General features: G+C 37.3%; 3 protein-coding genes across 5 annotated transcripts in view; 2 read left to right on the top strand and 1 right to left on the bottom strand.

Annotated features, from left to right (window-relative positions):
• Positions 1-896, top strand: part of cpsf1 (cleavage and polyadenylation specific factor 1) — a 21,458-nt gene extending 20,562 nt beyond the window's left edge. The window contains exon 36 of the mRNA XM_016499693.1: positions 346-896. Within this exon, the coding sequence (XP_016355179.1) occupies positions 346-393 (48 nt within the window). The 3' untranslated portion in view covers positions 394-896. The remainder of the gene's footprint in view (positions 1-345) is intronic.
• A 640-nt stretch (positions 897-1,536) lies between these two features.
• LOC107698639 (uncharacterized aarF domain-containing protein kinase 5-like) lies at positions 1,537-3,310 on the bottom strand. Of its 3 annotated transcripts, none has more exons than XM_016499698.1 (3): positions 3,135-3,310; positions 2,843-2,959; positions 1,537-1,872 (listed from the first exon to the last, which is right to left on the bottom strand). In XM_016499698.1, exons 1-3 carry the CDS (start codon positions 3,278-3,280, stop codon positions 1,836-1,838), a joined length of 300 nt encoding a protein of 99 aa, XP_016355184.1. In that variant the 5' UTR covers positions 3,281-3,310; the 3' UTR covers positions 1,537-1,835. The 3 variants fall into 3 exon arrangements, 2 of the variants coding, with proteins under 2 accessions (XP_016355184.1, XP_016355183.1); XM_016499697.1 differs by having other exon boundaries at positions 1,537-1,855; XR_001635368.1 differs by lacking the exon at positions 1,537-1,872 and having other exon boundaries at positions 2,849-3,021.
• A 2,096-nt stretch (positions 3,311-5,406) lies between these two features.
• The window catches only part of LOC107698650 (RNA polymerase II subunit A C-terminal domain phosphatase-like), a 127,008-nt gene continuing 118,013 nt past the window's right edge, over positions 5,407-14,401 (top strand). The window contains exons 1-4 of the mRNA XM_016499722.1: positions 5,407-6,036; positions 11,515-11,598; positions 11,813-11,906; positions 12,934-13,062. Coding sequence (XP_016355208.1) covers positions 5,762-6,036; positions 11,515-11,598; positions 11,813-11,906; positions 12,934-13,062 — 582 coding nt within the window. The 5' untranslated portion in view covers positions 5,407-5,761. The remainder of the gene's footprint in view (positions 6,037-11,514; positions 11,599-11,812; positions 11,907-12,933; positions 13,063-14,401) is intronic.

The following is a 14,401-nucleotide window of genomic DNA, read 5'->3' as shown; positions in this document are numbered from 1 at the left end:
TATAAACATACAGTATATATATATATATATATATATATATACACATTATTGTATTTCAATTAACGTATTATTAGTAAGGAATTTTTAATTTTTTTTCTAGTTTTAGTTAACAATAATAACCATAGCTAGGAAACTCAGTATTCATAACTCTCATGGCATGTGAAGGCAGCATAAATGTCAGCACTCGCTGTATTCCTCTTGACCAATCAAATGAGTGGACCAGAACTGTTGTTTAATTCTACTTTAATCAGATATCACATTAATTACCTTTGGAGAAATGCTGACCTGCTGTGACAGCTGAAATCTTCCTGTTCATGAGCGTTTCTGCTTTTCTGTTTGTTGCAGATCTTGGATGATCTTCTGGAGGTTGAGAGAGTAACTGCTCACTTCTGAAGAGCTGCTGCTCGCACTCGGTGTATTTGCTCACCTGATGATCCTCCGTTTTGTATTTCAATGTTTTGATAGAAAATGTAGAAACTACAAAGTCATGCTGTTTTTTTGTTGACAGTAAGAAGGAAATGCAATAAAGGGTGTTACATTTCTTAGAATATTTTGTAAAAAAAAATATTGAATGTGTATTGCATGTTGACATCCAGAACAAACATGGTGATACTCTAATGCATTCAGTGTCATTATTCTTTACGTCTGTCACAGATCGTTCTCTGAGTGCAGCAGGACACAACTAGAGAGAAGCCGTTTTCTCTCACGCTTTCCTGATCAAAACACTGAACTGTCACAAGAATAACACTGTAATCCATAAACCATGTCATTGTTTTGGCAGTGCTCATAAGGGAAGCGTGAGAGAGACATGGTTTGGTTTTTCTTGTTTGTTTTCTGCATAAAATAGTGACAGACCGTTTCTTCTGTATTTTGATTTAAGCGAGTGTAAGTTTATTGAAAAAGAAAAAAAAAACCTGTAGGGCGGAGATTATCCTTTGGTTGTTGATTGGATTTTGAGATGTGGCTGTTGCACTCAATGAATATGAGCTCACAGCCGATAATGGAGGAGCAGGGTTAAGCAGATAAATTATTGGAGAAGTCTGACATACGTCACCAGAGGAAAGTCTGATATTGCACAAGATCAAGCTTTGACAGTTTGACTAAACATTATGAGGCCACAAAAAAACACAAATACATGGCTGAATTGTTCTCAATAAGTTTGATTTACAAAATTGATTAATTTTTGGTCCATGCTGACTTTAAGCATTTCAAACGTAACAGATTTCAGGAGAAAAGAGAGCCTGGAGAGTTTGGACTCAGAACAAATGAAACATAAAATGATTTATATTCAGAATAATTGCATTGGAGATTACACATCCAATTCTGACAATAAGAAGTGTATAAATGTTTCCTACTGCATAATAATCACTGAAATCCATAAAAATACAAAATAAAATGGCACAATTTTTAAATATAACCAGGAAAAAGGTTTCTAGCATCTTCATTGCAATATTATTATTATTGCCACCATGAAATGATCATCATGAATCATTTTAGTGTTTCAAACTGAGGCCTACAGAAGAAACTAAAGTAGCTCAGTGTCTTGAATGAAACAAGTCTTTTAAATGCCAGAATATCATTATTGATAAAAGCTCAATTAAAACGTGCTCGGCTTTCTGTGAAATGCAGCTCTCCAGCACATATTTCAGAGAAAAGCAACACAGACGGGGGGAGAGAGAGACTGTGAGAGGTTCCTGGAAGCTCAAGCTCTGAGCACAAAGCCACACGCAGCATGAGTAAAACCACAGGCTCAGAGGACAGCGCTTCACTTCAGATACTGATACACGTCCTGCTCCAGCGTGAATGATGAGACTGCAGCAGAGAGCGAGTCACGCTCATGAGCACCTTCTCTGACCTGGAGGAACACAATGACTGATTAAAAAGACGTGTGAGAGACCATTCCACGCATATTACACACATGCAAGGCAAGAACGGGCTAAAACCGCAAGCTTGATTCATGTTTAAATGTTAGTTTAATCTGCTGTTGAGATGAGTGTCACAGGGCCCTATGATTTCTGCAATGCTGAAAATCCAGAATCCAGTCATAAAAATGGAATGTCACGGAATTTGACCAGCATTCCATCACTTCATCTGATATAAACTCGTCAAGATACACAGAAACTCAAAGAGCTACACTACAATCCAGAAAAAGTGAACGTTCCATTTAACTTTATTTAGACAAATTTATTTAGACATTTAGACAAATATATCACTATTGTACTTTAGAATGTACATCTCAAACTAATAATAAAGAAAATGTTAAAACTTTATTTTTTAAGGAATATCTCAATTTTATTTAATTTTAACAGCAAAGCACTGTTTTCTGAAAAAAAATAATTGTTTTTATTTACATTTTAAAAATTAATTAAATTGTTGCCATTTCAAGCCTTCATTTGTTTACCACAAGTTTTGATGATAAATGTGCATTAAATCATAAATCCAGAAAAAAAAAAAGTACAACATAGAATTTCTGAAAAAATGTATAAATAAAAAATATCATAGGGCCCTATTATTTTAAGTAAATGATTAAAATGTTTCATGTGTTCTGTTGATTAGACATTTTTCTGATTAAAATTGAATTAAACCATTAAAATGGAAATTTTGAACACGACACTGAATTTGTGAAAAATTAAATGGAAACAGATTTTTTTAGGGCCCTAAAAATGTATTTTTTGTTAAACTTTTGATAGGTTGTTAAATTGCATAAGACTTTTTAATAAGTAAAATTTTATTTAACCATCTAAACAAAATTCACAAAAATTAGAATGAAAAAAAAAACAGTATTTGGGAAGAAATAAAATGGAATTTAGGGGGAAAAAATGAATCTGATTAGTGTCCTCACCTTAAAGTGAATTCAAACGTGATGCTTTCCCAGAAGGAGCAGAGCCAGTGGAAGACAGACAGTGTGGACAGCATCCTGGTGTCGTCGGCCTGAGCTCTGCCCCGTCCCCTCACAGCACTGAAACACACACACTTCACTCAAATGATGAAGGGTGAGCAGCAGCACAATTCTTACCTTAACTATAAACACAAAAATGTACATGGGGCAGAAGTTATTAGTCAGTGTTCAGTCAGTGGAGCCTCTACAAATGTGGTGAACTGGAACCATGTACTAGTCGTTTCACGTCTCCTACCACTTGGCCATGATGAAGTAGCGGTCGACTGGAGCTCCCAGAGTGATGCTGATGCAGCAGACGGTGTTGATGTTCCTGAAGACCAGCAGCATGGACTTCAGCACCTGCATGATCTTATCAAAGCGGTTCACGGCCATGTCACACATGTAGGACGTCTCCTCTCGCGTCAGGATGTTACCCAGATCCCACATGTTGATCAGCCGCTGCAGCAGCATCTCACTGAACAGGAAGTATTCTGGGACAAACCAATGAGATGATAACATCAAATTACTGAATGAATTTTTGTACTATATCCAAACATTATTTTATAATATATAAAATATATTTAGGTGTTTAATACATAACTTATACATAGCCATTATATATTATATTATATATAAATAAATACACACACACACACACACACACACACACAAACACACAAACAAACACACACACCAACAAATACACACAAACACGCACACAAACACACACACACACACACGATATATATATATATATATATGTGTGTGTGTATATATATATATATATATTCATTCATACACGATATATATTAATTCAGATGTATAAAAACATACTTGCATCTTCAGAATTTATGTTAAGGTTAATTTATATTAACTTTGGGGTCTGTAACATTCTTATTTTTGAAAGAAATCTTTTATGTTCACCAAGGCTGCATTTATTTGATCAGAAATACAGTAAAACTAATATTGTGAAATATTATTACAATTTAAAATAATTGTTTTCTACTTTTATATATTTCGAAATGTAATTTATTTTGCCGTTATCAAATCTGACATTTTTTCAGCATCATTACTCCAGTCTTCAGTGTCACATCAAATCAGCATATATACTGGTTTCTGAAGGATCATGTGACCTGCGGTGACCGTTCCAATATGGCGGACGGCAGTTGCTAATGGGGAACCTAGCTATGCATATCTACGGTGCTCCCCTCTAACAGCACATCCAAATATTATTGTGCTTTTGGAATAACTTGAGCAATCGAATTCGATAAACAACTAAGTAATAATATTAATATACAGAAAAACAAAAACAAAATAAAAACATGTTTATGTGAAATGCGGAGTGTGTGTCTTTAATTAAAGTGACAGTAAATAATTAAAGCGAGGCAAGTTGGAGAATTACATAATAAATAAATAACTAAATAAGTATGCAAACAAGCAAATGAACGAATTAAATATAATAAAAACAACTACAAACATACATAAATAATATAAACGTAAACTAAAATAAACTTAAATTAAAAAATGAAACGTAAGTGAGATGAATTTGTATAGAGATTCAAGGCTTGACAACATTTATTTTTATTTTTTACTTTGGTGTTACTCCCTCCAGTGTTTGAGAATATTAATAATATTTGGATTATCACAACTATGCAATATGGCAACACGTCTATATAGTCTATTTATGATTAAAAGTACAAAGCACTGCAAGCCTCCCCCATCTGAAACAAACAAAGAGGTAAAAGATTAAAATTGTATTAAATGTAATTAACTTATTTGATTGTTTTCATGTATTTTATTTATTATTATTATTTTTAACGTCTCAATTGCGTGTCCCCCGCACACGTTCAGAGAGTTTTGTTCTAATGTACTGTTGCATGCCATATGTCGATATAATGTCACGTGTTTCTCTTCTTCTGATAATAATTGCAAAAAGCTAATACAGAAAAAACAGCCATATTTGTATAGAAGAGTCTGCGAAATGCGTACACGTAAAGATGAAATATATAACAGATGCATTTTCCTCTCTGAAATTCAAGATTTGAAACCCAATCTTGTCAAAAACAGTGAAAATATACCCACTGACCAGAGTTTCCAGTTTGATGTGACTGTAAATATTTAGTATTATTATTATTATTTTTTTACAACTTTTTAAATATTTATATAAAATATGATTATTATTACTGTTTAAGTATATAATTGTTATTTTTATTATTATGAACTACAGATTGTACTCTGATATTTGTATTTTAAATGAAGAGCGTTATTAACGTCTCCCGGAAGATGGACGGCTTGATCCGCTGACCGAGGTGCATGTGGTAGCTGTTTTGCGGTTGGCGACAGCTGGATTGTGACTGGAGCGCTGAGCAAGATTTCAACTAATTCAAGCTTTAGGATCATTCGGAATAAATAATTTGTCACTTCAGGTTCTGTTAGGAAATGGCCCAAAGCAATCAAGAATATTTCATGAATTAATTATTTTCTTAAAAGAAGCAAGACTGATCAATTGAATTTAGGATACAGTTGTAGTAAATAAAGCGGGAATAATTGGCGTTGTATTTTTGTTTTGTTTTTGGCTATAGTTCTCAAACTTCCAATCATTATGCGCTCCACACTCCTATCCAGTAGGTGGCGGGAATGCACCATTTAAGTTGGTTTGCCAACCGCCATTAAATTTAAAAGAAGAAGAAGAAGTCTCCCGGAAGTGGAACGACTCGCGCTCGTGCTGCAGCCTTGTGTTTCCTGTTTACGGGCGGGAAGAGTGAACCTGCGCCTCAGCCTGTCCTGCATTACAGCTCATTTTCATCGCTGCGCGCCTCAGTGTTGTTGTTTTTACTCCTTTCATTAACTCTCATCGAACGCTTGGTGCGCTTTAAAGCGCTGATGGCGGAGCCCGCGGACTCCGGCGGTGGAGCGGCAGCGGAGGGCCCCGCGGCGCGGGTGACGGAGGTCCGCTGCCCTGCGGGAGAGCGTCCGCTGCGGCTGCTCGAGTGGAAGGTGAAGCCCGGAGCTCTGGTCAACGTCGACTCCGTCATCGCGGTTTGCGCGCCAATCGCCGCCGAGAGCGAGTCCAGAGCGGCCGAGAGGAAGCTGAAGTCAGACCGCGCTGGAGCTGTGCGGGAGCTGTGCTGTCAGCTCGGACAGGTCATCGCGCCCGGGTAAGACGCGCTCTCACCGGCGCTTTAACGGCTGACAAGTCGTTGTCCGTTACTTGCTTATTAGCTGAGCGTGCTCACGCTAAGCTAACTCCCACGCGCCCGGAATAAACACGTTTAATGGCATGTGAAGGCGTTGCAGGTGGTTGCTGTAATATCACACATGAAGTGTTCATATTACCAGCCAGATATCACTGAAATGTATTTTGAGAGATGAGCTCTATTAGCCTTAAGCTCTGTTAACAGCAAAACTAGAGTTGGGGGAGCGGCCCGCTCTTTTTAGCCAATCAGAAACGCTCTCTGCATGTTGATCAATTCGTGCGCTGTGCTTTGCTGGCTTCGGATTGGCTGACAAGTATGTGGAGGGCGGGGCTTTGGACAGAAGGCGTGTTGTTGAACGCGTGTCTGATTCAATCGTTATCGTCTTTCCACATGATACCCTAATGTTTACTTGTCCACCAGCAGGTTTGTTGCAGAAATGCTGTGGGATTAAAGACCTCCGATATTTAAATGAGAGTTTTGTGAATGTTTGGCCATGTTTATTGCAGGTCTTAAAAAGTGTTAATTCGCCTTCCATAAATTAAAGCCTAAAAGGATCTTAAATAGGAGCAGAAAGTCTTAAATTCATAAAGTCTTGCCATTAAATGTTGAATACACTGCAATGATTTTTGTTCCCCATACAAATATCGAAACATCCTTAAATCAAGATACATTTTCTTGAGATGCACATTGAATTTAAGAGCAAATTACAACAAAACAAAAAACAAAATGTAGGCATAAAACAAAGACAAATATCTGTCAATGGGGTTTGGGCTTTTTCCCTTTGAATTAAGTTGATTTAAGTTGGATTACATTGACATTGGCAGATATTTGTTCTTGTTTTAATCATAAACTCACTTAATTTTGGTTCTAGGAAGTAAGTGCATCTTGATTTAAGAAATTTTGGACATTTGCACATGAAAACAAGACAAAAATACTGATGAAAAACATCACTTTTTTGCAGTGTGTTCAGAAGGTACAGTAAAAGCTATTTCCACAACAGAGCTATTCAAGATTCAAGCCTTAAGGTTTTTTTTTTTGTAAAATTAATAAAAAAAATGAATGGAGATCTGTTGGGAGTTGTATTCAATTTATACCTTAAAGGGATAGTTCCGCCAAAAATGAAAATTACCCCATGATTTACTCACCCTCAAGCCATCCTAGGTGTATATGAATTTCTTCTTTCAGACGAATACAATCAGAGTTATATAAAAAAATGTCCTGGCTCTTCCAAGCTTTATAATGGCAGTGAATGGCTGTTGAGTCCAATAGAAGTCCAAAAAAGTGCATCCATCCATCATAAAAAGTGTCCCACACAGCTCCGGGGGTTAATAAAGGCCTCCTGAAGAGAATCGATGCATTTTTGTAAGAAAAATATCCTTATTTAAAACTTTATAAACCGTAATCTCTAGCTTCCGGTAACTGTCGTACATGCGTTCACGAGAGAGTGGCGTTCTGGTGGATGACGTAGGCGTAAGCTCCGGTGAGAAGTGACGAACACAGAAGCACAGAGGAGAGAGCGAAACAAAACACTGGTCATGAATTACAAGTACAACAACGAGGATTTGTAAAGAAAAATATTGGAGGATTTTGATATACGCCAAGAGGAGACTGGTTTTCCTTTGCTGTAAACAAAACTTGGTTCTCGCAAGACTTGCATATTCTCACCGGAGTCAGGACATTTTTTAATGTAACTCCGATTGTATTCGTCTGAAAGAAAAAAATCATATAACACCTAGGATGCCTTGAGTAAATCATGGAGTAATTTTAATTTTAGGGTGAACTATCCCTTTAAAATGTTTTTTAAAAGTCTTAAAAGTACCTTCATAAAACCTGCAGAAACCCTGTATTAGATTAAAAGAATGTCATTAGAACGACATTAAAAAAAAAACAAATTATTGCTTGAATGATAAACATGCTTCAATAAACACTAAACTATTTCAACAAATCCAAGTAGCAAAACTACTTTAAAAAAAACTATAAAATAAACAATAAGGTATATCTAAAATCTTACACAAGGGGGTTAATCATCAAATTAGATCTCCAAAAGATTATACAGCTTAAGGGCTTATTGTGATGCATAACTTTTATGGATTTGAAGAAGATCTCTAATTCCTTCTGGAAATGTGAGAGGAGGGTTATTAAAGGGGTCATATGATGCTTTTTTTAAAGATAATTATTTTGTGTATTTGGTGTAACAGAATATGTTGACATGCTTTAATGTTCAAAAAACACATTATTTTTCAAATACTGTACATTATTGTAGGTCCTCTATGCCCCGCCTCTCTCAAACGCTTCGTTTCTACAAAGTCCCTCCTTCCGAAAAGCGCAGTCTGCTTCGCTCGCTCGCTCACGCACACACACACATGATGCGCAAAACTCCGCATTTGAACAGTCAATAGCAAATACTTAAACTAATAACAAAACAGTAGCTGATTCAGAAGCGCCAGATTGTCATAGCAAAGTCAGAATTACCTCCTCTCCTAGGTTCACGAAACGGTCGTCCATAAAATGCATTGCTGTTCTGTTGTAAGTAATCTTAAAGATTCCTAAATGCATCTACTTCCGGAAGGCCAAATAAAGTGCTTTTGCTTTCGCCTAGAAACAAACAGCGTCTCCCTGACATGGCTGCTTCAACACTAACTGCGGTTACTGAAACCACGCCTTCTTTCTTTGCGTGCACATTTGGGCGGCGTTATGCAAATATTTCCACATAGTGAGGTAGATATGTGGGGGCGTGTTAGAACGAGCCGTTTTAGGGGGGCGTGGCAGAGTCTTAACTTTGATAAAGAATATCTCTTTGGGTTTGAGACTTTAGTCTTTGCAACTTCAGGGATCTTATCTATGCACAATCAGCTTGTAACACTCCAAAGAGAAAGGAAAACTTGAAATCGCATCATATGACCCCTTTAAAGCATCTGCATGTATGTATAAAATAGTTGGTCAAAACCAATATTATTAACCAAAAATTCAACATCACAATTCAGGGAGCTGTCATTACAATACTGTTTACGACCGACTAGCAATTAGCAAATTATGGGTGTGATGTAAATTATGCCTATTGGGTGTTTAAAAAAATAAAAGAGACAAACCCTTCAATATGTCTGAACCTGTGTTTCATTAGAAAATATGTCAGCAGAGGAAAGAAAACTGCACTACTCAGTTATTTTAATGGCAGTGTCGTTAATGCATGCTTTTTTGCAGTCTTTAACAGTAGAGGGTGCTGCATGCATTACTAATTGCTCAAATGTTTTGTTTGTCAACTGAAAATGAGCTTGTTTGTCAAAAAAAGGCAGTTTGCACTAGGGCTGCTTGATTATGGTAAAAATTAGGGATGTAACGATTAACCGCGAGCCGGTTGAAAATCGATTTAAATATGTGACGATTCAAATCGGTTGAGATGCTAAACAAATCGATTCAATTAGGGGTAGGAGTTTATATGAATGTACTTCTGAGGGGAACTTACTGTCTTTAGAAAAGTTTAGATGGTATTTTTTCTTTTCCTCTTGCTTCTGTCTAATGCATATTAAAGTTCATAAGTGCAGTGCTGCTTTGTTTACAGCGGAAACCAAGGAAACGCTTTAAGCGCCACCTGCTGGCAGAGAGTGAATCTGCGTCTCATTCAGCTCGTCTGCTGTTTCTGTTTCATGCAGATATTTTTTATGCATAGTTTCACAAAACTGTTCACAAAGAAACATGCAGTATTTTGTCCAAGCAATAATAAAAGGACACATTTAATTTATAATTTGTCTTAAATCTCATTTTGTAAAAAAAAAAAAATCGTGAATCGAATCGTGAAATCAAAATCGTGAATCGAATTGTGAGTTGAGTGAATCGTTACATTCCTAGTAAAAATCATAATCACTATTATTTTGGTCAATATTGTAATCACGATTATTTAACAAGATTATGAGGGGGCCATATGACCAAAACTTTATATGAGTGATTTATTTAAAGATAGTGATACATATCAAATATATGGAAAATAGCCCGCTGTCACTTTAAGAGCCGCACGGATCCAATTTACCGTTACACGCGTATATTAATTCTCAACTCTTTACGTTTATTTATTACATGACCGACGAAGGTATACATTAATAATCATTAAGCGCCGCATTTTGACACATTTTTGCATGTATTTCACCGCTTAAGGCTGATTTATACTTCTGCGTCGGACCTACGCTGTAGCCTTTACGCCGTAGGCTATGCGTCAGTTTTCATTTATACTTCTGCGTCGTTGTCCACGTCAACGTGCAGTACACATGCAAACCGCTAGTCAGCAGTGTCCACGGGCATGTGATCCAATTTACCGTTACACGCGTATATTAATTCTCAACTCTTTACGTTTATTTATTACATGACCGACGAAGGTATACATTAATAATCATTAAGCGCCGCATTTTGACACATTTTTGCATGTATTTCACCGCTTAAGGCTGATTTATACTTCTGCGTCGGACCTACGCCGTAGCCTTTACGCCGTAGGCTATGCATCAGTTTTCATTTATACTTCTGCGTCGTTGTCCGCGTCAACGTGCAGTACACATGCAAACCGCTAGTCAGCAGTGTCCACAGGCATGTTGCTGGTGTAACCCGCAGTACCACAGCAAAAGCCGAAGAAGAAGCGTCTCGTCAGAGAAGCATTATAGCCGTGACGGCGGCAAATAAATATCAAATCATTATTTAAAACTACAAAAAGGAGACCACAACGGAACAGGAGAAGATGGCATACTTTCAATCTGCACAAGGAATTGTACCACGGCAGATCAACATTTTTTGTTGCGGACAACTACTGATGTATAATGCAAAGTAGTATAATAAATGATAACTCTTGTTCTTTGCTTTGTTTTATTTTATATAAGAAGGTGTAACATTAAAATATATTAAAGTGCACATAAACACACACAAAACTCAAATACATACGGAGGGAGGGGTTCTAGCAGCCAAATCACAGCGCTTGCGGTCCATACACGTCCGTGTTGTGTTCCGTATCTGAGCGCATATATCTTCCTGAGGAGCAGCGCAAGTTCTCTTTCACGCTTTTAAAAACATGAATACATATATTTCTATAAATCAAGCACGTCCCATTTTGCAAAAGTCACGTTGCATGATTTTACTGATTTGCACGTGAAATTGGGCTTTTATGGAGGAACGAAAGCACAGCGCTGGAAAAAGGGGGCAGAATGGGGCGCAATAATCGTTCCATCTCGATTATTGTGTTTTCATAATCGTTGGAGGCTCGAAATCGTGTTTTTCGACTAATTGCGCAGCCCTAGTTTGCACTTACACTGGAGTTTGGAGAGCTTTGCATACATTCTCCCAGTCCTGAAATATCACCATAATGCTGCTTATAGACTACTGTTCCCCAAGCATTATGCACATGGATGAAGTGCATTTGATTAATGCTATGTTTATTTCGACACTGTTTTGTCTTTTTAACAGGAGTGTAATAGCAAAAGTGGAAGAATGCAGCCATCCTGTTGTAATGAAGGGCTTGTGTGCCGAATGTGGCCAGGACTTAACTCAGTGAGTATATCCATCTGTCTTTTGTGCTGTCAGTCTCCAGTTCAGAATTATTTCTGTCCTCTTACATGAGAAAGTGAAAAGACGTCTGTCGAGAGCCATTCAAGAAAAGCTATTATTGTTTTTCCCTGTTTTTCACTTGTCTCGGCTCTTAGAGATATTTCTGCTAGTGTGTTTGAGTAACTGTATGGTGCTGAAGATGCTCTTATGTTTTCAGACTACAGAGCAAGAATGGCAAGCAGCAGGCGCCCATCTCTACGGCGACCGTTTCCATGGTGCACAGTGTTCCCGAGCTGATGGTCAGCTCTGAGGTGAGTGCCTGCAGTTTGCCGCTTGTGAGGATTGCGAGGCCCCTATATATTTCAAGTGAAATCAAAGAACGAACTGGTGTGATGTCATTTCATTCAAAATCAGGCCAAAACGAACTTCATTTTGAATTTGCTTCTGAAGTTCAAAACAGCTTGCCAAAGCAACGTTTTTGGAAACTTTGCTCTGGCTTTTAAACACATGACACTCTTGCTTGTGTGATGTTATTTATTTAACTATGTCATATCTTATGAGTATAAAAAACAAAACTCATACACGGATAGTTTTTGCTTTATAGGGGCATTCTAACTGTATTCTAATAGGCTTCATCACCCAGTGAATGCTTTTGGACTCTCAAGGTGTGTTTTTGTTTTTTGCAAAGTGAGTGGCATACTCGATAATGTCAGCTCACATATAATTAAAACAGCAATTATGATATTATCATAGACTATAAATATCACACACCCCTATTGAGAGGAAAGCCTGCAGCGCATATTTCTATATTAATTTAATTTTAATTCAGATGATCACTAACCGTAAACTGCTGCAATTGTATTTCAAGCTTTGAATTTTCTCCTAAGCGAAGAATGAAAAAGAACTTCACTGTTAAGTAAATGAGGACCTTTATGAGTAACGCGTGTAATTCATCAGACAGTAGTTTAAAACACGCCACATCTTAGTCAGGCAAACAGATAGTCCTGTCCGAAACGCACACTCTTGGTTGTGCCAGCATTGCTGTGTTGGGCTGGTCAAGATGCTCAAACAAACAGAGCGATTTTCGATCATTTTAAAACGTGCAGAGTTTACATTTAAGTATGATACGTGGAAGCATTATGATCTAACACACTTTGGGTTTTTTACCTGTTTGAGTGTTGCTTTTATACAATGACGTTTGCATGTAAATACAGAGAGTTTGGTATTTTTTTGATGGTTTCAAAGGGGCTTTAATAAGTGGTTGTGCATAAAATGGTTTGTCCATCAGTGTCCGGTGTTGAAACGCAGTGTGTTTTGTCCCTGTGTCTCTGTGAGCAGCAAGCAGAGCAGCTTGGCCGAGAGGACCAGCAAAGACTTCACAGGAACAGGAAGTTAGTGCTGATGGTGGATCTGGACCAAACGCTGATCCACACCACTGAACAGCACTGCCAGCGCATGTCCAACAAGGTAACAGTTAAAACCTTCACACTACACTACCATTCAGACGTTTGGGGTCGGTAAGATTTTGCAAGGCTGCATTTATTTTATAAAAAATACTGTAATATTGTGAAATATTATTTATATTTAAAATAACTGTTTTATATTTAAATATATCTTAAAATGAAATTTATTCCTGTGATGCAAAGCTGAATTTTCAACATAATTTCTTCAGTTTTCAGTGTCACATGATCCTTCAGAAATTATTCTGATATACTGATTTGATTATTATCAGTGTTGAAATGTAGCCTATTTTTTGTAGAAATTGTGATACTTTTAAGTAAAAGGAAAAAAAAAACGTTTACAGTCAAACTGAAATTTATTCAGACACCTTCAACATTTCACACATTATCATAGTTTATTCGCTATAGTTTAGAAAATGGTAATAAAATATGACAAGAACTCAGAGTTAAACTGTCAGAACAAATTCATCTTCATAATGTCAGATAACACTTAAAGGGATAGTTCACCCAAAAATTAAAATGTGATGTTTATCTGCTTACCCCCAGGACATCCAAGATGTAGGTGACTTTGTTTCTTCAGTAGAACACAAACGAAGATTTTTAAGTCAAACCGTTGCAGTCTGTCAGTCATATAATGGAAGTGAATGGGAATCACGGCTTTGAGAGTCATAAAACATACACAAACAAAACCAAATTAAACCCTGCGGCTCGTGACGATACATTGATGTGTAAAGACACGAAACAATCAGTCTGTGCAAGAAACTGAACAGTATTTATATCGTTTTTTACCTCTGATGCACTGCAATGTCTGAACTGTCCTGAGCGCGTTCAACAGCCGGCACGTGACTCGTCTTCTTCTTCTTCTTGCTTTACGGCGGCTCGCAGACTTATAAGTGCATTACCGCCACCTATCTCTCAAATGGACCATTGACACTCTATCTATAATCTCAATTAGGAGTGTCAATGGCAGAGGTGGGACCAAGTCATTGTTTTGTAAGTCTCAAGTCTTTGGAGTCAAGTCCTGAGTCAAGTCCTGAGTCAAGTCCTGAGTCAAGTCCTGAGTCAAGTCCTGAGTCAAGTCCTGAGTCAAGTCCTGAGTCAAGTCCTGAGTCAAGTCCTGAGTCAAGTCCTGAGTCAAGACAGGCAAGTCGAGTTGCAAGTCGAGTCGCAAGTCCTCAGCTTTAAGATTCAAGTCTTAAACAAGTCATTAGTGCTTTTTGCCCAAATTAGTGTCTCAGTATTAATTACCATATCAAATGTATAGTAATTTATATCAGGAAGGCAGGTAGAATATTTGACATAGTTCAATTTCATGTGAGATGGGTGCCCTTAGTAAAACTACTAAA

This window comes from Sinocyclocheilus anshuiensis, unplaced genomic scaffold (assembly GCF_001515605.1).
Source record: "Sinocyclocheilus anshuiensis isolate Anshui unplaced genomic scaffold, SAMN03320099.WGS_v1.1 scaffold150, whole genome shotgun sequence".
NCBI lineage: Eukaryota > Metazoa > Chordata > Actinopteri > Cypriniformes > Cyprinidae > Sinocyclocheilus > Sinocyclocheilus anshuiensis.
The sequence above is the reverse complement of the archived record's forward strand: the minus strand, read 5'-3'. Positions and strand labels throughout refer to the sequence as shown.

Excerpts from the sequence above, each read along its gene's own strand:
- LOC107698639 (XM_016499697.1), bottom strand. The coding sequence starts at position 3,280 with ATGTGTGACATGGCCGTGAACCGCTTTGATAAGATCATGCAGGTGCTG. Across the intron at positions 2,960-3,134 it reads TACTTCATCATGGCCAAGTG|TGCTGTGAGGGGACGGGGCA; the intron begins GTAGGAGACGTG and ends TGTGTGTTTCAG. Across the intron at positions 1,856-2,842 it reads ACGTTTGAATTCACTTTAAG|GTCAGAGAAGGTGCTCATGA; the intron begins GTGAGGACACTA and ends GTGTTCCTCCAG.